The 25,911-nt window shown below is 33.0% G+C and overlaps 3 protein-coding genes and 1 long non-coding RNA gene across 8 annotated transcripts in view; 2 read left to right on the top strand and 2 right to left on the bottom strand.

The window, feature by feature from the left end:
- The window catches only part of LOC116769531 (protein unc-13 homolog 4B), a 30,773-nt gene extending 28,328 nt beyond the window's left edge, over positions 1-2,445 (top strand). For all 5 annotated transcript variants that reach the window (XM_061522449.1, XM_061522450.1, XM_061522452.1 and 2 more), the window contains 4 exons: positions 195-501; positions 855-978; positions 1,253-1,446; positions 1,792-2,445. In XM_061522449.1, the coding sequence (XP_061378433.1) occupies positions 195-501; positions 855-978; positions 1,253-1,446; positions 1,792-1,904 (738 nt within the window). In that variant the 3' untranslated portion in view covers positions 1,905-2,445. The remainder of the gene's footprint in view (positions 1-194; positions 502-854; positions 979-1,252; positions 1,447-1,791) is intronic.
- Positions 2,446-8,731: 6,286 nt separating this feature from the next.
- Positions 8,732-9,694, bottom strand: LOC133319156 (uncharacterized). Its single transcript, XR_009752843.1, has 2 exons — positions 9,470-9,694; positions 8,732-9,340 (listed from the first exon to the last, which is right to left on the bottom strand). It is a non-coding gene; the product is annotated as an uncharacterized LOC133319156 (long non-coding RNA).
- Positions 9,205-12,317, top strand: LOC116769740 (palmitoleoyl-protein carboxylesterase NOTUM). The gene is made up of 3 exons (XM_032660928.2): positions 9,205-9,344; positions 10,495-10,598; positions 11,054-12,317. Exons 1-3 carry the CDS (start codon positions 9,303-9,305, stop codon positions 12,195-12,197), a joined length of 1,290 nt encoding a protein of 429 aa, XP_032516819.1. The 5' UTR covers positions 9,205-9,302; the 3' UTR covers positions 12,198-12,317.
- A 107-nt stretch (positions 12,318-12,424) lies between these two features.
- LOC116769665 (PI-PLC X domain-containing protein 3-like) lies at positions 12,425-22,407 on the bottom strand. Its single transcript, XM_061522554.1, has 7 exons — positions 22,090-22,407; positions 19,211-19,368; positions 17,680-17,924; positions 15,854-16,066; positions 14,075-14,162; positions 13,549-13,783; positions 12,425-13,057 (listed from the first exon to the last, which is right to left on the bottom strand). The coding sequence occupies exons 1-7, from the start codon at positions 22,151-22,153 to the stop codon at positions 12,714-12,716; spliced, it is 1,347 nt and encodes a 448-aa protein (XP_061378538.1). The 5' UTR covers positions 22,154-22,407; the 3' UTR covers positions 12,425-12,713.
- Positions 22,408-25,911: the final 3,504 nt, after the last annotated feature.

Here is a 25,911-nt window from a genome sequence, read left to right as displayed (position 1 = left end):
CTGAAACCGTGTAAGGGTTGATGTGAACAGATTACTCGTACGATAACCTTTAGCCAGACGCATGTGTTCCTTAAATATTCTTTACAGCTTTGAGGTTTGAGCTTTCTAGTATTATATTTTGTGGTGATGGTATATCGGTTACGGTTTAGATTGTCCTCTGATGGGCAAAAAAATTAAAATTCCAAAATTTCCAGAAACGCCGCCCGCCAGCGTTCTTCCACAATCTCCACGAATGTCTCAAAATCATGGTGAGATCCTTCCGTCAGGATAATAAAGAGACATTCACGTCTGAGACTCTGAAGAGAGTGGAGTATTTACTGAAACTCCACGGCATGGAGACGAGGGAGCTGATACACCAGTACCACCTCGAGAGGTGGCAGGAACAACAATCTATCACTGACCCGAAGATGGGCCTGCTGACAATCAGGGCTCAGTTCGTAGAAGATAATCTGAAAATCGAGATCATGAACGCTAGGAATTTAATGCCGACCGACTCCAACGGTGCGTAAGGAATGGTTTTAAAGATACCTATGGTTAAGTGGAGAGAGGAGCTTGGACGGTGGAGGCGAGCGTTTACGCGTTAGACAGGGCCTTAAACCTACACCTGGGTCGCAAGTCCCAGGCACTGTTGGAGCTCCTCTCCCTGCAACGATGGCACCAACACGGTGAATCCATGGAATGAGGAGAAGTTTCCTCTCTGACTGTATATTTTAGTGCGCCAAAGTTGTTACATTATTGTAAGTCGTAACGTCAGGAATATTTATTTGGGTGCTTTACAATCATACGGTGTGCTTGTCATGTCCAGGCTCTGGCTTGTGGCATACACCAATATCATGGCTACAATATGTCGGCAGGTCTATGCGATTCATACGTCCGAGTGGGACTGCTTCCTGAAGACACATTCGCTAACGTTGAGAAACCGAAGACACAAACTCACAGCAAGAATCTGTTTCCATTGTACGACGAAATGTTCCTCATGTAAGTCAACGAACGAGACACGACGTGTGCTACTGTTTTAGGATATCCTTAATTTAATTACGTTTATATGATAATTCCAGAAATTGATAAATTATGACCAAAAAAAAATTACTCATCGTAGAAGAATAAGAAGTATTTTTGTAAAAAAAATAATAATTTAGGTTTTGTATTGTATGGAAATCACTTGCATGTGTACGATTAATTCTGATAGAGGCACTGACTTTTTGTTTAAGGGGCCCTAAACTCGTGGTTACTAGTTGTATCTGTGTTTCAGTCAACTGAGCCCGTCCCAGGTGAACACTACCAACGGTCTCATCCACCTGGTCATAAAGGACAAAGACATGTTCAGCGTCAGCAACACGTTCGTGGGCGAGGCTTACTTACACTTCAGTGAAGTGGTTCATACTAATGCCCCTATATCGAGCCTGCCGCAACAACACCTCCCGCTCTCCAGGCCAGCCAATATAGGTGCGTCCTGCTCTCTTGTGTACTGATAGAGGGAGATAGTTGTGCCCTGAATTCGTCTGTACCTTTGTTATGCGTTAATAGAGGGAGATAGTGATAGTGTGTGTGTACATGTGTGTGTGAGAGAGAGACACAGTGACAGTGAGTGTGTACGTGTGTGTGAGAGAGAGAGATAGTGATATCTGTGTTATTGCGTGTCTGTGTGTGGAGGTAAATTAAACATCAAGTGACTTATATGCAAGGCAACTAAAAAACTACGAGCATCTTGCTAAGTCTCACCATCCAAAGCACGTTCTATAGAGTGACAATGAAAACAGTATTACTATAAAAAGGGTATTTATTTTTCAGACGGCGACGCTATCAAGGCGTTAGAGTCCAGACAAGGGGATAAACAGGCACGGGAGTTCCTCAAGAAGCAAAGACAGAAGATGCCAAGCAAACAGTTCTTCTCGTTAGGATGACTTTGAAGATATTTTAATAACGAGAATTGGTTGAAACTAAAAAATTGTACAAAGGACCCGAATACTCCTATAATATGTGATTTTTTGTGTGAAATGTGACGAATCGAGCGCCACACTGTATATATTTACGTAGGAATCGGCAATAAATGAGCTTAGTTTGTTTTTGATGTCAGTTGGAATCTCTGATGCATAACGTCGTAGGAATTTTAGGATCTCAAAACATTTAATGTTATGTGTCAGAAATGTATGGAATTTCTATTTAAAAACGCTTACATAGGAGCTTGTTAGGTTTTGTTAGTAATTTATTATAAGCCCAAAAAAAATATCATTATTTAATACATAATATATATATATACTTATATTCCTCGTTTAGGGTAATTAGTTGCTGTATTCTGTGATAAACATGTGTGCCTTGATCTTTTGTATACGGTTTTTTAGGCTGTTGTTTGATTTTTTTTTTCATTTTTTATCTGTCTCAGGTCCAAACAGAAATTTAAATGTTATATAATTTATTCATTAAAATAAAGATGTTTTGAATTCAGTTTCGTTTTATTAACAATGGAGTGATCGGTGACGGCGGGGTTTGGCTGGCGGTGGGACAACTCGTCTCAAACGCTGCGGACAAAGATATGCTCAGAAATATTGGTTTAATTCATATTTCGATGTTTCCGAGTGAAATTTACACAAACCCATTTGTTTGGTAACGAACTTTCTCTGGACGTTTACGTTGGCTTCAGAGTTATTGATAGATGAATCGCATTATATATATTTTTTAAAGTCACTAAATATTTTGAAGTTGAAAAAAAAAAATGTTCTTTCATGTACTTCAAATTATTATTCAGTTTTAAGTCGGACGCGTTGACGCAGATAATGAAATAATCGGTTGTCAGAAATACTTATTGTATTCGTCTCATTCGTCTTTATCTTATGTCGTAATGTTATTTGTCTCACATAGGTTCTACCTATACCCTACCTACAGGGTCTTTTTATATGTATCGTATATTCCTGCTTACTAGTAAGTTCAAGCTGCAACCTATGATCTCTATACTTTCAACCTATGACGTCACAAAACCCGAAGTATACCATAGTATACTTCTGGTTTTGTGACATCTAATATAATCAATAGTCAATAGGCTAATGTTCTGAAGTCGTGAATTACGTTGAAAAAGATGTCTGGCTTTAGATATGCGACACAATTTTCCGCGGCACCCGTATCAAATGCCGTTTTTAAACATTTATCCGAATAAAGAGATTACAAAAGAATTGTATAATTGAGATTTGTTCATGGTCTCGGCGTTTTAACGTCACGTCATCCATTTTTTACTTTAAAGTAGTAATTTTTGATAATAATTACTAAACAATTAAACGAGAAAAATTTATTATTCCATATGAACATAGATTAGTTTTAGAAAATATGTGATCTCTATACTTGTTGTGTCATAGACAACACAAATAAAACACCTTTTATAGAGCAAAGCCATAAACCACGAAATATCTTGAAACGAATATTAACGCAAGACAGCCATTCATGCGTCATTATAATAATTACATAATTACTTATAGCCTATGGCCTATAGCCTTACAGCCCAGAATATTCTGTTATAGGAAAAACCTAATGTGTAAAGGAGCGCACAAGTTGTAGAGCTCACCTTAAACTTTATTTATTAAAAGTTTGCGAGCCGAAAATTCTACAGAGCAAGAAAACAGATTAATACGTACAATAAAAAAATCATACTATTGTCTCAAATTTCGGATATAACTCTAAAAATAGTTCTCGTTCTTTTCCAAGCTGCTACTCTACCTACAAATTTTCATGGATATCTGTTCAGGATTGAAAATGTGAAAGGTAAAATAACGAAGTTATTTTCCTACATTCGTTATATTTAATGAACTAGAAGAAGTTTATTACTATTTGTTTGTCACCATACAAGCAACTTTGTTTGTCATACAAGCAACTTTTTTGTAAGTCTGTGATTTTTTTTTATCTGTAGGTATACTTACTTCTAGATAATTTAAGTTTGCTGTCCACGTGGCTTATTTATGATTGAATTTTGCAACCTTCTTAAGTATAATTCAAGATTTTCTTTATAAATAATATGAGAGTTCTAAAACGATAAATTGATCTGTTTGCAGTCTTCGTATTCATACGCGAGTACAAAAAAATTTAAAGATGACCATGAATGCATACTATAACAACACTCATCACATGTGTCATGTGAATAAAACATACGTAAAGACTGTTCCAAAAAAAACATTAGCGGTGAATTCAAATTCTTCAACAATGGTGAAGTCAAAATACTACATAAGGAAATTGAATATTGTATTAAATTCTTCGATTTCTTTGAAAACTGGCCAAGTTAAGATTATTTATATCTTACATAGCGTTCTCAAATAAAGGAAATGTAGGTATTTTGTTGATTTATAATACATGAAAATAGTATTTGCTATAATCTTAAATCCAAATTATTATATACGAAAATGCAAGTCCTAATTCCAATTTTAATTACACTGAAGAAAAAAAAAGGCTAAATTAGTAAAGTTTTTTATTTATGAACAGATATTGGTGGGTAAGTTAACGACAAATTAAAAATAAATCTTATAACTTTGGCATACGTTAATGTATTATACAACTGAAAATGTGTGAACGTTCTGCCAAGTATAAAACGCTGAAAAGTTAGAAGTAAGTAGAAAAGAATACCTTCTTCTGTTAGGGGTTTTAGTTTTCTTTATAGCAACTTTACTGTGATTTTCTAAAGAGCTAATTTACGAGCTAGTTTGTAAACATAGTCGAGAACTGTGCCTTTTTGTTTTTAATGTCAAATATTTCTTTGTATGACTATAACTTCAATTGTTCAAAATTTTGTCAAAAGCCGCCGAGGACTTTATAAAACTGGAAAAACAAATGATTTGTGCCTACGTTTTATATATTATGTTATGTTATTAATGTAAGCGAAACTCACATTCCATATTGGCACTCAGAAACAAACCGATATTCGATATGTTACATACTGAATTAATAAATAATTATATTTCTGTCGACAGTCGCCATCGGAACTTAGCACTGTGATCTCGTCTCAATGATTAAATTGTAAATTATAATATTACAATACATATATATACTAGATTGTCTTTCCATTACATCACCTACAAGACTATCAAAGATTTAATATATTTGGTTCCTCTTAGTCTCTGAGTTATTTGTGTGTAGTAATGTTTACTACAGATAATATAAAGTATAATTAAAATTTTAAACATCTGTTCCATCTGTCAAAATGTATATTTGCGTTAAATTGTGTGTGTAAAATATTAATTATTGCTCGAGGTCGTAGAAGCAAGTGTAATAAATATGCAAAAACTAATTAATGAGAATTAATTCCTTCTGATTGCAGGATAAGTTTAAAGTTATAATATGAAGAATTTTATACAAATTTAGATAAACAAAATTATTATTTTATCATGGTGATTGGTGACTAAACAAGAGTTTCTTAGATTGGGTTAAGAATAGGGTCAATTTGTTAAATTAAAAACGTATTTGAACCCTGAAAATATTTTTTTTGATTAAGGGATAGCTTAGTTGAAAACCAAAACGACGTATATTGTGTAACATTGTAGTACATTGGTGTAACATATACCGTTTCATTTAAACTTGGATTGAAATTTTGCGGAATACAAAAGACCAAACAAAAGATAAAAAGACAAAAAAAGAGTACTGTCACACTATGAAAGGTGTTCTGATTGGCTGAATGTAAAAAAAAAAAAACGCCTTTCTGGTAAATAAGTCCAAAGATTACGTTTTAAAACAATAACTTCTTTAGTGACATGAATTCCGTTCTCAATAATAGATGATTACAGATTAAGACGGAATGTCCTCAGCTACATACATTGTAATGTTGTTCTGTATAATATTACAGTTAAAATATTGTACGTATTGAATTCAAGGCTTATAGCAAATTAATATTTAATTACTATACGCGACGCCAGCGTCTGACGGTTCTTGTACGTAGTTACCTTATTACTTCATGCATATAAAGCGATAATAACTGTTACGCTCTCTGCCTATACATGAATACGCGTGCCCATTGCAGTGTAATAATAATTATTGTATATAACACGAGAATTCTAATTAAATAAAGTTTGTACTTTTTAGGATTGTAGTTTGAAACAGGAGCTATTAAAGTTTTTAATACATGTCTCATATTTTATGTCCTTGTAAATTTTTAATTTTAGTTATTTTAAAAAACACTATATTGGCGTCAAAAAGTTTTCGACCACTTTAGATATGTCGTTATAAGATTGAGCACCACGACTACTCAAGTCTTAGTACTAAAATAACCGAATCTTTTTATTCGTTTAAATTAGTTTATTTTTATCTGTGCTCACTGTTCACAGAATAAAAATTTAAAAATATTTTCCCGATAAAAAAGAGTGCGACGGTTGGAAATTAATTCGAATTTTTTTGAAAACGTCATCCGCAAATAGGTGACGCTCATACAAAGCTTTAATTAAAATAATATGAGAGAAATCCTAAATTCATTCGGGACCGACCTTCGTCACGTCGTTGTCACGTCAAGTGTCGCTCGGGTTCAGCATTAATTAAAACGTCACGTTATAAATGACGTGCCGTCTGGCGTTGGAAACGTGGTATCAAATGAAACATCTCAGCGAAGATCGCGGCGTCTTTCATGTGGCTCCCTTCTCTTTGATCACGCCGCGGCGGCAATCCGCCTGACTACTTATCGGTTCAGATTTCAGATTTATTGTGATTCGGAGCCTGTGGCCCCGGAATCGCACTACTACGATACTCGCCCATTCGTGCTTCGCTACCGAAGCTTATTCATTGATACCGTCAATGACGAAAGTGGTTACGATTTGTATATGATAACGCGCGATGATGAACGAACTATCACTTATGTGTTATGCTTCCACGTGCATGTTAATACTCTTAAGAAAATAATTATATATACCTTAATTAAATACGTAAGTTAATAAAATTTAAGTAATTCATCTGACATTTTTATGCAGTCATTATTTTGGTTCATATCATATAAAATAGTTAATTTATAATGTGAGCGACTGTACATCTAGCTCGAGATGAACCTAACATTTTTTTGTCCGATCGTCAGTCGCCAGCCAGTAGCTCTGTAAAAACAAATGTATACATTAAACATATCCTATGTGAATTGGTTGTAAATTTAATGTACAGTATTAAAATATAACTTCTATATTCATAAAATTATTACTACACAGATAAATACATGTAAGTAATGTACTCAACTTTTATGACTGAGAAGATTAAGATGTTTTTAAAATCTATTGTTGTTTATCTGTAAAGTTAGTCATATGAAAGTATTCAAAATCTTACTGTTTAGAGTATAAAGTGTAGGCTCTATATGGTAAGTCGTATATATTACTTATTATAAAAAAAAAATGTATAATTCAATTAAACACGCTCGACTATAGTTTGTTGAGATTCATGATTTTAATTTAAGTATATATATATTTTCCTATAATTTATTTGGTTGATTTAATTGACTTTAAAAAGGACATTATTTCGCTTAATCACCTTAAGTGATGATTTAATTATAGTTTAAATGACGTATTGCATATCTTGATGATAATCGTATGTAGATGTTAACGTTTTAATACTATTAATATCTGAATTTAATGATATTGGAAGAAATAATATCTAATCCAAACACTTCATATAGTAAAAGAATGCCATACAATATCTTATCATATGTTAATTCTAGTTTTTGTTTGACGAAAATTGAGAAGCAATGCTTCTATATCTAGTGATGATTCCTTACACCCACAGAAGGTTCACAGTGTAACGAATTTCATATAATTTTCATAAACATTATATAATTTATATAACAGTTATAAGAATATCTATGAAGCTATCGTACAAACTGTTGAAATTCCCAGCCATAAAGAAATGTAATGATCGCGCAGCTGACTTCCAATGAATTGCTTTAAGTAGGTACCTACTCTCTTAGTAAAACATGTATGTATTTTAATTCATAGAAAATAAAATAAACCGATTCCTTTATACTCGTGTGTATAGTAAAAGAAACGATCACGTAACAACAGCTGAATCGAAACCCATTTGAGAATAATCTGTTTACAGCTTCTAATAAATTAATAAGACCCCATTAACGAGCACAAAAAACCTTTTGTTGGGCACATTGTTATGGAAAATTAGTGTTCTATATCAAAGCCCTTTTAAAAGAGCGTCCCGACTTAAATATAATGGGATTAAATAATAAGCCATAAAGATTTTGAATGATCAAAATGGTCGATTCTTCCGCTCTGTTAGATGTCCTGATTTATTATACTGGTAGCTTTAGATTCAGTATCGTCAGTGGATAAAGTAAGTATAATGAGACCGAGGCGTACATCCGAGTCGGCATCATAAAGGTACCAACTGTCAAAGGGCTCATTGTGGCCGTGTGGCTTTATGATGGCATTTTTACAGGCAGGTACTGGCTTTGAACCTTGCCGTGCCGCCCGTCAATTATATTCTACTTAGTTTGCGCCCACATTCATCCTTCATGCATGGGCATTGAATATTTCCACTTCTACGTGTTTTAGATTAAAAGTTATCGCTGAAGTCTTGTATTATTCGCACCCAGCAAGACTTATTTAGGGCAAGACGTTTTCAGTGTTACAGACAAGAGTTCTCATTAAATGGAAGGACACTGTCAGCATCCTGCGAAGTTAAAAATATGTCAACAGCGGCATTGTAAAAAGACAAGAAATTCATTTAAAAACAACAACAACAACAACTAAACATCTGTTCCTAGTGAAACGAAATAAAAAACAATTACTTACTGAGAAACAATTCTGTATTGTTTTAAGTACTTTCTTGCAAACAAAGTTATTAAGTTTAATGAGGCGTGAGGCGAGTACACGGAATGGTCGGTGCGAAAACGTGCTTTGAGAATTTAGGGTTAAATTTTACACTTACGAAACAGGTGCTTCATGGCATGGGGATGTGTTAGGGGTTGAGGAAGGGGTGTGGGGGGTTTCACCGGCGCCCGCGCAGCTCGCGTGGCCTACTCGCCTGAGTCACGCGCTCCGTAATGCTTGCATAATAATAATGACGGATGCCGATCGCGCGGCGGCTCCTTTGATCTGCGGCGCTTTTGATCTCACCGCGGAGCCGGTCCCTCTGCCCCTGCCTAACAAACGAGCCGCCTGCCTGTTACCTTTATTCGGTCGAACGCCGCGCGACGAGCCGGCCCTTCGCCCTCGCTCTAAATAGGCTTTATTTTGTAAACAGGCCCAGCTACCGTGCGTCGCCAGTAGTAAGTGTATCGCGTAATAGTGTAGTGGTACCGTCAGTATGGGGTGTGATCGCTGTCGTGAGCCGCTCCGCTGTTTGCCCGCCTCGTAGTGATGACCGTCAGTCATTCCTGCTGGCTCAAATGGACCCTCTGTGTACGAATATTTTGTTTGTTATTAGTCGTAATTCGTGTGTTTCTCGATCATTGCTAGCATTTTTATAGAATTTGATTGATTCCGTAATAAAAAAATAAAAGTTTTAGTGATTTCGTTAAACATACCTTAATGTATATTTAAATTTTATACCGCCATAATATAAATAGTTGATGAAATTGAAGTAGGTTTCCGGAATGCACGTCGTCTATGTAAATAAACTTGTTATTGAGACCATTTATGTGTTTTGTAGTGTATTATCTATAATTTAAATGTAAATAGCTTGTATAAGCTCTCTCGGGTATAGACTGATGGATAATATTATCATATACCTATTCATTTATAACAGCGTCTCTACGGATGCTTCCGCATACGTGAATCCAATGCAATTACTTGCAAATTAAAAATAAAAATTAAATATTCATAAGATGCAACTGTGACGGGACTCTTAAATGACGAACGATACATTTGAAATTTTATGTTTATACGCAGTGCATTATTTTATAAATTTTTTGTTGTCTTTGGTCATACGAGTGAAAAGTCTATTATTTTAATCCATATTATAGTTAAATGTTATGGTGTGATTTTAATTATTTAATTTTAACTATTAACTCTACTTAGAATCATGTTGTTTATTTGCGGCTTCTTTTCTATACGATTGTATTTTATATTTTACATACGTTTATATATTTTTTTAGATAAAAACGAAGTAAATTTAAACTTCTTTGAAATTCAATTATCATAATATCGTTTTTATTACATTAATTTGATTGATCTACAGATCAAGAGCGGTTTGTATAAATACTATTTTAACTTATTTCATATTATTAACTAGATGTGATAGTAAAGTGTACTTGAGATTACGCATTAATTAATCTCTTTAGTATATTGAATCGTAACGGTTACTGAGACTTAACAAGTAATATGCTTTTAAAATAAATAAAATTTCTATTAACTAATTTAAAAACATAACTATGTTACTCCAATCGTTTTTAATGTAACGCTATATGAAAGTTAGGTACGTCAGTCTTCTTGTTTTGCCTCCATTAATTTATACCTGTATTTTGCCTCCATTAATTTTTGCCTGTATCCAATTTGCCTGTATTGTGTTCATTAAATTTATATATAATGATTTAAGATGTTAATTTTTCAGGCGGTGGTCATATCGGTCTGCGAAAGTCTGGTCCAGGCAGACAGTCTGCGACTGGTGTGGCTCACAAACACTTCACTGACCTGTAATGATGGATCACCCGCAGGGTAAAAACTTGTGCTTTCTATTGATCTTGCTCGTGATGATTGATAGAAATTGATTAAACCTATTGTATCTGGTACTGGTCGAATTCTATTTGATATAAAATTTATTTAAATCTATCTATTAAATTGATTTGGGTAATGTACAAGTATAATGTACATACAATTTCTTTTGTAGTTTAAATAGAAGTTATGTATTTTATTTTTGCGCAATTTTATTGTAGGACTTGGAAAATAACAGGTAATTTGTAATATTAACTTAATTTAATTTGTATAAGCAATCCACGAGTTTACTAAAAGTACATACATTACGTGATATGCGTGTCAAATATTTTTAACTCCTATAATTAATTTGCAATGTATTGTTGTTTCAATTTAATTAATGATTAATGAGTGATCTAGAATTATTTGTTATGTTATAAGTAAACTAGTCAATAAAAATTAAATCTTTTTTTTTATAGATATTACATCCGTCGTGGCAGTAACAGCCGGCACTGGGTGTTGTATTTGGAAGGTGGTGGCTATTGTTGGGACGCGGGCTCATGTGGTGCGCGGTGGACGAGACGCCCTGGCCTTATGTCTTCCACACGTTGGCCTCGAGCGCGAAGAGCTCCAGCCTTGCTATCTTCCGACCCCCAAGCAAACCCTCTCTGGCACGCCTCCAATCATGTTTTATTACCGTATTGCTCTAGCGATATGTGGGCAGGAACTCGTCTCCATACAAGAACTAATGGCAGTTTCGCGTTTGTGGGGCACCTTATTGTCCGATCGGTCCTCAATGAACTATTGCACCTAGGACTCGCGGGCCGTTTGCTACTTGTAGGATCTAGTGCTGGAGGTACGGGTGTCATGCTTCACGCTGACTCTACAAGAAGAACTCTTAGAGCTCACAGTGTACGAGTTGCGGCTATAGCAGATTCTGGATGGTTCTTGGATCGTCCACCAAGAGCGAGACGTGCATCATCAGCTAACGCCGTAGCTCGTTTAGGCCACACATTATGGTTAGGGGCACCACCCAATTCCTGCGTTAGGGATTTCCACGACAAGCCCTGGCTATGCTATTTTGGGTATCGGCTCTACCCTCACATACGCACGCCCCTTTTTGTTTTCCAATATCTTTTTGACTCTGCCCAGCTTACAGCAGAAGGAGTACGCGCTCCTAGGACGAGAGCGCAATGGGACGCCGTTCATGAGACGGGCGCGGCTATTCGTGCTAGCTTGAAGACCGTACGCGCTACCTTCGCGCCTGCATGTATAGCCCACGGCGCCCTCGCACGGCCGGAGTGGCTGGCAATAAATGTGTCGGGCATATCATTGCCAAACGCGATCGCCTGCTGGGAACGCCGGTTCAGAGACGGTAATAGGAAGGAACGCCCTAGATGTGCACCTCGGAGACTGATTGAGCGCTGTTCTTGGCCGCAGTGTAACAGTTCGTGTCCTAGACTGCGAGATCCTCGGACTGGCGAGGAAGTCGCTCTGGCGGCTTTGCTACAAAGTTTCGGTCTAGACGTCCGTGGTGCTGCAGCCGCGATGGGTCTTGATGCTCGAGCTTTGTCTCGTATGAGTCGAGCCGAGCTACTGCCACTCTTGGCACCCCACACGTGATACACAACCTTGACTGTTTCGTGCTTTGCACGGTTAATCTACCTCGTTTTGTTGCAAGTACAATTATTATAATTAGATATTATTTATTGTAACAGATGATTACATTTATTATAAGTAACTCAAAAACTTTCATTTCTTATAACCTATAATTAAACCATTTTTATAATAAATAGAAATATATTTGGGGTACAAAATTTATAAATACAAAATAGTTATGAATCATTGGCTTCTTAACACGTAACGATGGACTAGTTCAATCTTAACGACTAAATTGAATACTTAAAATATATCACTTTTCCTCTATTTTACATCACAATGTTAGGCAGTTACATTTTATTATTTACTTTATAATGTACAAACAGTAAGAAAGTAGTATAGATACAATCAAGGAAGCATTATCGTGCGGTCTCTATTATGTATAGCTAGCGTAAATCTTTGGTGACGACGTCCACTCTTTTCAAGTCGAGGACGATATTTGTTGACTACAATGCCCCCACTTCTTAAGTGATTTCTTCGTCATAATCTATTTGATCGCTCCACGCTAAGAGCTATTGATACATCGATGACATCGTTGCCTAAAAAGAAATCCGAGGAGACAATATTGGCATTATGTCGCCAGAGAGTAGTAAGTCGTTTTGTTACAAGACGATTTACAGTATCAGCATTTTCTCTCAAAGATCCGCGCAGAAAAAGAATGTCGAACACAGTTGGTGTTGTTTGAGCCATGGCAGAGAAAAGCGGAGAGCGAGCTGATGGCAACGGATGATTATTGATGTTGCGATCTAAGAAGTTGAAAAGCTCGACTGGTTTGTTCGTATTCGCCCAGAGGTGAGGTAAAATAGGCCATAACCATCTGTTACCTGAAAAAATTTAATCAATATTGTATAAAATTGTAAATTTTATCATAAAACAAACAATATTCATTGTAAATAAAACGCACTCATTGGATAACTAAGGAACAAATTAGCAAATGTGATGCAGAGTGGGTTTAAGTAGAATAAGGAGCAGACTGCCTGCGATTTACAACTGAGGGCATTCCTAACGAAAAACAGACATTGACTGAATGACTTAGATTATCTTGATGTGGTTAATGTAACAAATACTATGTCTGTTATAAACATTTCAGTTGTTGAGGCACTTTTAGTTAATTATGTGACAGTATGTTTTTAAAAAAAGAAGGTGTAAATAACAGTTTTTTTAATAATTTTTGTTTCTATATAGCAACGTCATGAAATATATTGGATTATACTGATATTAGAGAAATATAAATTGCACGAGTTTTCTTACACAAATTAAGCAATTATAAAAGTATATTTATGTTTGTTTTATTCACATCATTGTGACAACTTACCAAGGACTATGCTGTTGTCAACATAACTAAAGACCAGGCGTTTGTCAGCATTGACGAGGCTTTGGAGTGTCGGGCCTCTAGTGCCAGGGTTGGTCCCGAACTGGGAGGCTGATGCTAGATGAGGTCCCAGCTCTCTTTGTATTATTTGTATCAAACCGTTGTGGACCTCCCAAATCGGTGCCCCGTTCTGATGATAAAAACCAACCGGAAAATGGTGTGCGTCGAGAAAAATTACCTGTTAGGAAAATGTTACTTTAAGTGAAGACACACACTTCTTTTAATTTATGGTATATGCAAAAAAAACTAGCTTTTTTTAGGAAATCTGATTTGCTTAAAATTGTCATTGTATATTCATATTTTTGTTAAATAGCTACTTAAGGCGTATTGCCTTAAATTATTACCACAAAAAATTTACTTTCACTTCCAGTAAAACGTTACGAAATATTTGGAATAAGCATTCGTCACAATAATATTTGTATTGTAATTTGCATCTTAAAGTTAACTAAATAAAAAATACAACACAAACCTCTTTAGTGTTATCAAGAAATTTTCTTATTTCTTTCAAAAGTGGCACCAATGGCCGAACACGGATTAAGTTGTGATTCAGCCAGTATCTAAAAAATCGGTAAAATTATAAAAATAAAATGGTTGAAAAATTTAAGTAGGATTATTAATGTTTACAAAATATGGTTAAATTTAACGTAGCAGAATGGTTTTGGGTAAAATAACATTGACAAATCACAGTTGTAACTAATAAAGTGAAGAAAAAAATAATTATGTTTTATTAGTTATGGAAGACCAGAAAGGAGTAAGTTACGTTATGAATATAAATGTACGGAAGTGAAAGTATGATGTCGTGAATGTTAGGAATATTGTTAATATTATTTTATAGTTAATATTATTTTATAGTTCGTAGTTGGTCTAAAATATTTCATTGTCTGTTCCGACAGTAATTAGGAATTGGCTAATGGGAAGCGAAGCGGAAATTGGTCGGTTACGTAACATTGTGGAGCCAGTCACGAATTGGTTGGACGGAATTAGAACAATGCTTAAAGATTCAGTCTGCTGTTTTTTTTGTTATTTATTTTGTATATCTACGAGTATATAATCTATAACTGTTACCATGGTAATTAATTTCTCATACATAGAACACTGCAAGACATGATATATACATTAGTGTATATATATGTATATCACATATATATATATTAAGATCACACCTATAAATATTACGTAGCATTTTTGGGCATCTGAACTATACACAAAACATTTCGTAATACACAGTGTAACATAAAATTAAACGTAACTTATATAAGAATAGTATCCGCAAGAAATTAATGAAATATAAAATTTGTATAAGGATTTTTAACGCTAATAAAGTGTTGTTTAATGAGCTCTCTAACTTATTAAAAATGTAAAATATGCAGCTACGTTTTTATGATACTTTAAAATGAATGTAAAAAAAATTTTGTTGCTCTAATTTCTATTATAATAACAATTTATTTATGAACTAATATCCAATAGATTATTAAAATGGTTTCTAATATAACTTTATAAAAGTCTCATATAAATTTACAAGAACGTAAATACGACTCTCGTGTGAGAAACTTTTCACTGTCTTTAGTACTATTTTTCGCTTTGACTATTGATATTAACAATATTGAATTTGACAGTCACTAAGGCTGGATCTATTTAGCATAGTACATACACCTTTATTTGTATTAAAAGTAGAATGTGTGAGAAAATGCGAGCCAAAATATCATTTGCTCGCATTAAAAAAATATGTATTTCTTACATATAATACCTATGTGAGTTACATGCAGTTTATGATAGAAATTTCTATAGACGTAAGTAACATTAGAAATGAAAACAATATGTGTGTTTCCGGAGCAAAAGTTTAAGAAACGAAGCCTAATATGTTTTTAATTTAACCAATGATATGTCATATTCAATAATCAATTTATACCATAGCTAAAATCTTTTTAGAAACAAAGTAAAATAAGAACCACTGCTCTTACCCCAAGTTTGCATTCTCACACAACATGCGGAGTGTTTACAGTTTTAATTACTACATTTTGGTTCATTATAGTGGTAACCTGAATTGAATTCAATGAGAAACGTGAAACGCTTCGTGTGTAGTATGATTATGCAGTCTTGTGGTAGGCATACTCAAGTAAAGAACCATTAAAAATAAAACCTCATTAAGAAATATCTAAGCAATATTCCACTTTACGTTTCACTTATATTATAGTTAAATTAACGCGAGTTTATGAGAGAGATGGGCAATGATAAAGGTGATCCTCACCTGTCTTCCATTCGCGGATAGAAATCATAATACGCTATCCTAAAATCGAAATATCTTATCCCGTGGACCAGCTGCTGCCAGATGGATCTGTCCTGACACAGCACGAAGCTATCCCGTGAGACTGTGCTGATTTCGGTGTCGAATTTCCAAGCACCAGCATTATGGGATCCCGGGATGGCAAGCTCTCCGATACGCAATTTGTTAATACTCTCACTGAAATTAATTAAAATTATCACAATATTATATTTGAAAAAATTATCTTTATATTTTTTAAGCACGTTTTGCATCAAGTCAAAGGTAACCAAGACTCTTGACTAATTATTCCTCCCCACCCTTACTTCTAACTCTAAGATATTGTTAGATATAAATATTTTAGCATACGATTAAGTGAACGTGTTTTTATGATTTCCAAGTACATAATATATCAGTAATAGTGAGAATTCATATATTATTTTTTATATAAGAAATGGATATACGAGAAAACACATTACCGTGCGGATGTTCAGAAAGTATGCAGATATACTGCTATCTGGAGAATAGCGTCTATCATAATGCTATTAATATACTTCTCCATTAATGTAGATCGTTCAATAAACTACTATATTTTTTATTGATAATATAAACTTAGACTTTCGCGAGTATTCATTTAAATAAAACTAATATTTTCCTCATGATACAATAACATTTTCATGTCGTCTTCGTGATCACGAATGCTGCAAAGTAATCGAAACGTCGGTAGTATGTTGTCTAAAATAATAATAAAGTGGTATTAAATCCGAAATTATTTTTTTTATATCTATTTATAATAAGATTATATTCGTATATACATTATTGAGGTACTGTTATTTTTAATAGATTTGATCTGATAATAAATATTTTTTGATCTCTGAATAAATATTTTTTGTTTAAATTTTGCATAATAACGTTTTTAAAACTGAAGCGATGTCGAGTTTATAATTTAATTATTTATTTTAATTTATTCTAAATAATTATTAATAAAATCTGATAATTTAGTAACACGTCAAAAACTATTTAAAAATCAAGAACTTAGTTAGCTAAGGATTCGCGACAAATTTTTCTGATATAGGACTTATTTATTTTAAAATTTTCGTCTAAAATAAATAAAGCTGAATATTTAAATTGATTTAATACTGAACAAATCATGTCAATCAAAATCTTCTAAGTCATGTTATATATATGTGTTCGTAATACTGTCTTTTGTATGCATATTTTACCTCAATAATTCCATGGATAACAAACAGCATTATTTAAAACCTATTTTAACTTTAAAGGAAATCTGTATAGCGTTAGATACTTCGGGCTAATTTAAAGTGCACACATTTTGCTGCAAGATTCGGAATTTTGATCCATTTAATTACATTTTGCGATCGTTTTTTTTTAAACTACAAAAACTTTGTTGCTATGAGAATGGATACTTGTAACCCGATGCTTTATTATTCAATCGTTCCGGATTCCGGTATTAATGATCTGAATCAACGAACATGTAAGGAAATACGTAGGCAAGAAAGTAACAAGACACTTCGACCGATCGTATGATTGAATTTTATCTTTGTCTTGAAAGAAAGGTCTTAGTCATGTACAGTGATTGGTAGTGAATAAGATAATGGATGCCTGAATTGACAGTGAGATTTATCTCACTTAAATCTTTGCGTACATTCACGCTAAGTTAAAACGAATCTGTCTCAAATATAGCTTTTAAATAAGGCCTTTTTATCTTTCAACTCCCGTTTTTTGTGCGTGAAGAAAAATTCTTTATACATTTATATGAGTGACAGATAAGGATTGTTTTATTGAGGGCTACTTACGCGTTGTCTTCCATCCAAGTTGGTTGAATCTTCAGACAGTTGGTTGCTTGTATGTGTTTATCTCCCGCTCCCGCCCATGGCCAGAGACAATTGGGTCCCCTCGCCCCGGCGCCTTTGTCCCAGCCTCCGGGAAGATACGCATCGCCGAGAGATATGTTTGTTATTACATGACCCTCTGGTGAATTCACTTGATACATGGCGATTGAGTTGGCCCACATCGACGGCTTGTGATTGAAGAGGCCGATCTGTAAACAAATAATAGGCGTATTATTTTTTGTATTATTCAATGATTGTTATTTCATAAGGAAAATGATCATAATATTCAAGCTAAGAAATTTTTTTAAGCGGTAAAATATTTTTCTTTTTACTTTTCCTCAAAATGTATGAGGAAAATTGGTGGATGAAAGTAAACTTTAGATACATAAAGTAATAAACAACTTTGATAATGTTTGATTATTTGCTCCCTGTAAATGTAATGTTTATGAAAAATTAACAATACTTTATATATATTAATAAAAACTGGAAAGTAATTCGGAAGTCTAAAGCGAAGCAATACATCATATACATTGCGGGTTAACAAAGAATTTCTACACAGTAGTTACGTAATGCGTGTTCAATGAGTGTACGATAATATTATAGTCAGTTAAAGCTATGTAGAGAGAAATGAATTTAATAACAAGGAAAAAAATATACGATACTTATACTTCATACATATATCCTTCGTTTCATCTTCTGTTTCAATGAAATAAAATCAATACCTTGGTCTAAATAAGATGTATTTTAGATAGTCCACAGCCTCTTCATGTGTGATGTTTTTACATAAGAAAATACGTATTTTATTTGAAGCAATTGGTATTATCTCATTTGTACTAAACTGTATGCTTATGTATTTTGAATTGTTTTTCCTCCTCAAAATTTAAAACATTAAAGATATTAGTTTTAACATAAAATTTAAAAATGAAATTTAAATGACATCATAACACCAAAGTTACTCATGTATGTATGTATATATAATTACAAATTATAAGATTGAATTCGCCAACCCGCTTTGAGCAAGCGTGGTGATTAATGCTCTAACCTTCTCTATGCGAGAAGAGGCCTTTGCTCAGCAGTGGGCTCCAATAGGCTGATAATGATGATGATGATGATGTATGTATGTATGTTAACATTACTTTTTCCTCCTAACTTGGATGTCGGAATATGATTAAAAATAAATGCTTTTTAAAACGATTATAGAAGTAATAGAGATCATTTTTAAAGTATTTTCAGTTGTTTCCAAGGTTTACGGTAACCGAGGGTTAAAAAATTGATATTAACGGTTTTTTCTCTAGTTACTTTCACAGTAACACGATCTTTCTTTTGGGAAATCATTCCATAGTGAATATTCCAGGATTATAGCACGTTCAGATAGAAATTTATATAATATGCCATACCTATTTACTTACTGTTAGTTTTACAACAAAGCAATGAATGTATTGAAAATCATAAGGAAAAGTTATGAGGAAATAGTTTGTCATGTATTATGAATCACCTGCGTCGGTTTGTTTGAGCACGTGGTGAATTCCCAGTTAAGTTCGATAGCGTCGAGAAGATCTCCTCCGGGCCTTCGGATGCTGGGAGAGTGGACTGTCACCCATACTCTACCACACCCCGATCGGTCTAAAACGTTCGATTGCAATTGCTTCTTCGCTGGAAATAACATTATACAATTTTAATACTTATATAATGAAATACAGATGTTATATGTTACACGTGACTGCAGTAATTGGAAATATAATTATTACTTGTTTAAACAAACTACGATGTGCATTCAGTTACACCTAAGCATGAACATTTATAAAGAAATTTTGCTTTGATTAAATCTCAAATTAACACTATTTTTTATTCATAGTTTTACTACTATTTGATATAGTGAAAATAAATACAGTGCTTATAGTAGTTTTGTATATAAACGTCGAATACAATAAAGGACACGCTCTGTCTTTAGTTTTCGAACTTGTGGTAAGAAAATAGTTATTCGACACAAAATATTTTAACCACAATTAATATCATACGTTAAAATTACAGCGGAACCTGTAAATAATGAAATGAAAATGAAAACATAAAAGAATTATGAAGTTTTTAAAATAATAAAATCCGCGTAGTATATCCGAAATATATTAGTTTCATTTAAATGAATAAAACTCGCGAAAGTCTTAGATCTCATTAATATAAAACTAGTTTGTGTAAGTTTAGGTTAACTACAGGAAGTGATATGCGTTTGGAAATGTCAATTGATGTATAGAGGTTTTGTTAAGACCATCACTACATCTTAAGATAACAATTTTCCCTCCACCGTAATTCTCTATAGCCGCAGCTACGTACATACACGGTTTAAATGGCGCAAGATTCTGCTGTTGCGTACGTCCGGATCCAAAGGAGCGTCTCGATGGGGTAAATATGAAACTGTAATAATGAGGCATGATATGTGAATGATGAGATGAACATATGGACAAACAAAATCAATCAAGCAAACGTGTGTCTTACATAACATATGATAGCAGTTAACATTGTAAATATCAAACTCCACTCCCATTTATTTTATTCAAATACTGTCTCATTTTATGTCGTCACAAAAGAGGTTAGACATAATACGTCCCAGTTCCAGTCTTTGGAGTAATTACATCACTTGGATGACATAACTTAGTCAACATTCAATGCGCGTGCGTTTTGCTAAGTTGCGCAACAGTAGGAAATCAATTCGATTGTAACTAAGAGAATATTGTGTGACATTGCTATCTTCACGATAGTTCACGTCGTCGGACTAAACACGGACAGTTTTGAAGTTTTTCACTTATAAACCGTTACCGGATTTGTCCTCTGTTTGATGTTGCGAACTGGTGATAAGAGCTTACTTTACGTATGATGAAAGTAATTTCTTATTAATATTCGTAATTCATATAACTGTTTAATATATGTTTAACAGTTATGTGTGGATTACTGCATGTGCATACCCGGGTGCGGATTAATGCATATGCATTTAAATGTAATGATTATATTGCATAAATGATATTATGTTAGTTGTTATAATATAGTATTAAATAATAATATTCTTACTTTATAATGTTCATGTATTCAGTAATTTATGAATTCTATTTGAATTATAATCCTAATATAAGTTTCGTTTAATTAAAAATATTTGAATACGTATATATATATATATATATATGTATATGTATATATATATATATATATATATATCTATTATTTTGTAGGACTGTTATATGTATGTATGTTATATGTATTTATTATTTTGTATGACTGTTATAATATCGTTTTACGTTAGTCAAATAGTCGATAGAGTAGGTATAATTTTGTAATTAGTTTTTCTTAAGAAACATATAAAGAAACATAAATATATATGATTATATCTTTGAAAGATTTGAATTTTCTGATTAAGAGATAAATATTATACTAATGCGTGGAAATATTTGATTTTAAAGGAAAGATAAGAAATTTTATTTATCATTTATCTTGAAAGATTTTGATCGTGATATCAGTAGTATCTTATTTATATTATCTTAATATGTATTTTGGATATATAGTTATTTATATTAAATTGATAAGTATATTGTTATTGATTTTACTAAGCGAATAAAATTATCGAAATTCAAATTTAATTTTCTAATAGTTTTTTTTTTATTTAAAGAAGAACAGAGCAAGTTTAATTTTTTTCCTGGATTTAAGTTAAGGGAAATCCCCGAGACAAAGTTCTTAAGACTATCGACTTTTTAACACTTCTTTCTTTGCAACTTGTTTCAGAACTTTGTCCCTCTGGATTTTTAATATAAATAATGTTACAAAACGTCCTTTGTCTGAAATGTTTCATTTGCGGTAAACTGATTCTGTGCCGTTAAAACTTCCATTTGGTGAAAAGAAAAAAAAATTAATGTAATTCGGTAGTTTACTTTTCCACACTATAAAGAAAATTTATGAAATATTGAACCTTTTTAAGTTTAAATAATGATTTAATTTTATATTATATTATATTATATACATTGTGACATACAAGTTATTTTCTATAATAGTAAAAATTACTAATAATTTTTTGCTCTTCAAAATCAATTTTTATATTTACGTTTTTTAGAGAGTATAAGTTAAACTCGTATAAATTGTATATTTATGTTTGTTTTGTTTAAATGTATAAAAAAATTAAGTTCGCTATTAATTGCTATGGAAGAGTTCAATTATTATTATTATTTAATTTTGATTTAATTCATTGTGTGCATAAAAAAATATATATCAAAAGAATACGAAAGTTAATGCTTGTGATTCTTAATTATCGAGGCAAAGAAAAATCTTATAATAGACATAATTAAAATATATAACAAAAGAATCTATATGAATAAGTATTTTGTAAACAAAACTCACGACCGATGGATGCTCCAAGAGCTGTGACTGCGAGGAACGCGATGGAATACCACGAAGCGGCCATCCTCGGACGTGGCTTCAACGCCACTGAGTCGGGTTTAGTGTTTCACTGTACGATTATTGCGTTTGCGCAGGATACGCAATCACTGAAGCACATTTCACTTAACATAAAATACATTGCTTCATCACATTCATGTATAACAAACGGTCTCCTATTAACAAATCAATGGATACGAAAATGTTGTTCAGATTGTTATCAGATTGTTCAGTCGTGAGTAACTTCCGATGGTTCCCATACAATATCCGACAGTCGGCGCACGCGATCCGCGGCCGTCTCTAGCACGTGCAACTCCCGGATGCTGTTTATTGACTGAGATCAAGATACGAACATAATTCAATTAAATGTTAATAAATATAACGCCTTATTTATTCATTATGACGCTTTAGTAGGCCACAAATAACGATAACTTTTAAAGATAAACAAAAAATTAATAAAGTATTTATTTGATTGTGTTCAAATTCAAACAACTTGCAAAAATGTTCTGATAATGAAATCTAAGATTTTCGCGAGTTTTATTCATTTAACAAACTGAAACTAATATATTTCGGATATACTAAAAAACTTACTTATATTAGATGACAAATAACAGGACCAACTGACAGACATTCACATCTCGTCTGCCCGTGATCACGGTTGCTGAAAGTAACCGAAACGTCGGGAATATGTAGTTTTTAAAATAATAAAATCCGCGTAGTATATCCGAAATATATTAGTTTCATTTAAATGAAAAAAATATTCTGAATCGGAACATATTAAATGATTCATTTTGATGAGTTATGTTTTATTTTATATTCGATTTGAATGTAAACATAAGTCTTATGGGTCTTGACAGCGTCGCTAAGATGCGTGACTCGTTTGTAATTTTCCTCGCACTCTCGTGGAGAAAACTTTTATTCATCTAATTCGTTACAAATTGATCTTTACGTGGACTTAACCTGAAAGAGTAATTTTTTCTAACAGTTAAACTTGCATTTATTATCATGTATGTTCGTATTAATATTCTTCTTTTTCTTACTACGAAATACTAAGTTTATTTCGTATCACTGATCAATGCGAGGAACAGATCTTTCTATTATATATTTTTTAAACACTCATTGAATGGTTTGCTCAATTCATTATGATTAATAACTTTTTACATTTCGATTCCACTACCTCTCGTTTATCTTATTTCGTATACAATTTTCTCATATTTAGGCGACACTATGATCAGATTCATTATTTTGATTTACATTAATTTCTCAGTTAAAATAGAATCTGCGAAAGTTACAAGTCAAGAGACAAGTAGTGGATAAATCAACGAATTAAAACCGTTTTGACAAACCACAGATCCTCATGTCTGAACACTATATACCGAGATTAAAACGGTAATCAAACTGCAAGATCTCGAGGCATGCATCCAGAGCATAGCACGGGCAAATTCCGAATTTGGTAGACCACAAAAACAACACTTACTGAGATACATTTTCATCTCATCTATCGAGACGTCCAATCGAGACGTCAAGTGAGATTGGACAATATACAATCTTCCACATAAATCCAATCCGTATCAGACCAGTTCTACAATGAAAATAGATAGTTAGGATTATTTCTGACAAATTAAATAAGTAAAAGATGAGTTCTTTTTCTTGCTATTATCATACAATATGTTTTGTGTTGTTTTTTGGATAGTAAAACGTCAAGAAAATGTGTAAATAGTGTTTAATTTCGTCATTTGTGGAAAGTCGAAAAGAAAACTTGTAAGGTGTTTTGGACGATGAAGCGAAAATTTTAATTCAATTCACATTATATGACAAAGGGGGCAAACGAGCAGACGGTCTACATGGTGGAGGTACTACCGTCGCCTATGGACATCCTCAAAATAGTTTTGCGGATGCGTTGCCTCCCTTATTTAGGGAAGAGGGAGGCCAAGAGGGAGAGGAAAATTGTGGCGATTGACGCATACTTATTAAAACACCTCCTATCTCGAAGAGAAGAAGACGACAAACAGAAGTAAATAAAAACAAACTAACTGACTACGAAAAACCACACACACACATATATATATATTTAAGCAAGAATATCAATATTAATGTTTAAATGATTTTAATAAAACACACCTGTTACATTAATTCTAATCTAATCAATCAAACAGTAAGCAATTTTGTTGAGATATCCAAGTTTTAAACTTAACGAGTATTTTGCGATAATAAAATCACTATAATAAAGTAATCTCAATACAGCGTAACAACATATCAATGTTAATGAGAGTAAAACTGGGTACTAACTGTATTTAATTCGGCAATGCTTATAGGTGGCGAGCGTCTTGATAACTTTTATTATACGGTGAACAGGGTTCCTACAGATAGTGCACAACTGCACATGGCGTCTTCTCAACGATGTATAGAAAGAAGAAAAATTGTAAATATAGGTATTGCACCTGAATTTATGTTCCCTCAATTTTATCAATTGCAAATTTTTTGTTTGTGCCCTCTTCCGAATGCATGTCCAAATCGAATTTAATCACAATCAATTCCGGTATAGTTGATTAAATGATTATTATTGACAAAATATTTTTTTCTTTTTTTCTATCTTTTTGTTATTAAAATTATCTTTAAGAGATATCTTCGTAATTGGTTCTGAGTTTTTATATCAGTTTAAAATTTCCATTGGACACGTTAAAGGATTACATATATTTTTTTTAAATAATATTCATTTTATTCAAACATCTCATGCCGTTCTGATTCGTGCCGTACATCGCTAAAATTTTTGTGACATTTTGTGAAATAAAATGCCACATAATTAGGTATATGGTATATTATCTTTTATAATTATTTTATATCACACGTACGTAATACATGCATTAATCAATAATTGCATATACTTATATCATCTCTTTATCATTGTTAATTAATATATGACGTCGTTATTTAACTTTGTAAACAATTTAGCATTTGATAATAACATGGTACTTCAGAAATGTAAGGTCAAATAAGATTAAAAAAAATAATGGCAATGTCTTTGTTTATGTCATTAGAAACATATGATGTATGTATTTGAAATGTAATGCTATAAGATTTTACGATTTTCAATTCAATTAAGAACTTGGGTACGCTATTTTGCTTTTCATCTTGATTCAGCTCAATTTTTAATTAGCTATTTGTGAACACCCATAAAAAGCAAGTTTAATTTTGGAAAACTTATTACATTTTTAGAATATTTATTTATATTTTTAGAATATTTATTTCATGACAATATCCAACGACATTTGAATTTGGAATAATTTGTTTGAAAAATTCCTTTCAACCCTAGAATATAAATCATGTCGGTTTTTATTTATGAATAAATCATTGTCAAATTTTAAGTTAGGTCACACTTAGCTCTTTATTAATTTGAAATTCTGGTAAAAGAATTTACAGTTGATCCTCAAAATATGAAGAGTTTTATTGAACTAACACACTTAGACATGTGAGAGTAAAGTAAAAATCATTTTTATTTTTGCAATTGATTTTTTGTGTATACCAAGGTGAGCGGCACATGTCTACGTCTGACATTAGGAGGTCAATATACCTTATACATATCTGCATTGCCAGGGGTGTCACCAGTCGTTGCCGAGCTTTCATGTAGCTGTTTAGTCCGTCCTTGAAGAACCCCATATTCCATGGAGCAAATTGCTTAGCGCTAGTATTTGCGGGAGGAAGTTACCTTTTCCCTTTTCCCACCCATTCCTTTCTGTAACATCTCTTATGTTACAGATGTCCATGGGCGATGGTAACTACCTTCCA

The sequence above is a fragment of the Danaus plexippus genome, chromosome 14 (assembly GCF_018135715.1).
Source record: "Danaus plexippus chromosome 14, MEX_DaPlex, whole genome shotgun sequence".
Taxonomy (NCBI): domain Eukaryota; kingdom Metazoa; phylum Arthropoda; class Insecta; order Lepidoptera; family Nymphalidae; genus Danaus; species Danaus plexippus.
This window is presented reverse-complemented; position numbering and strand designations above follow the sequence as displayed.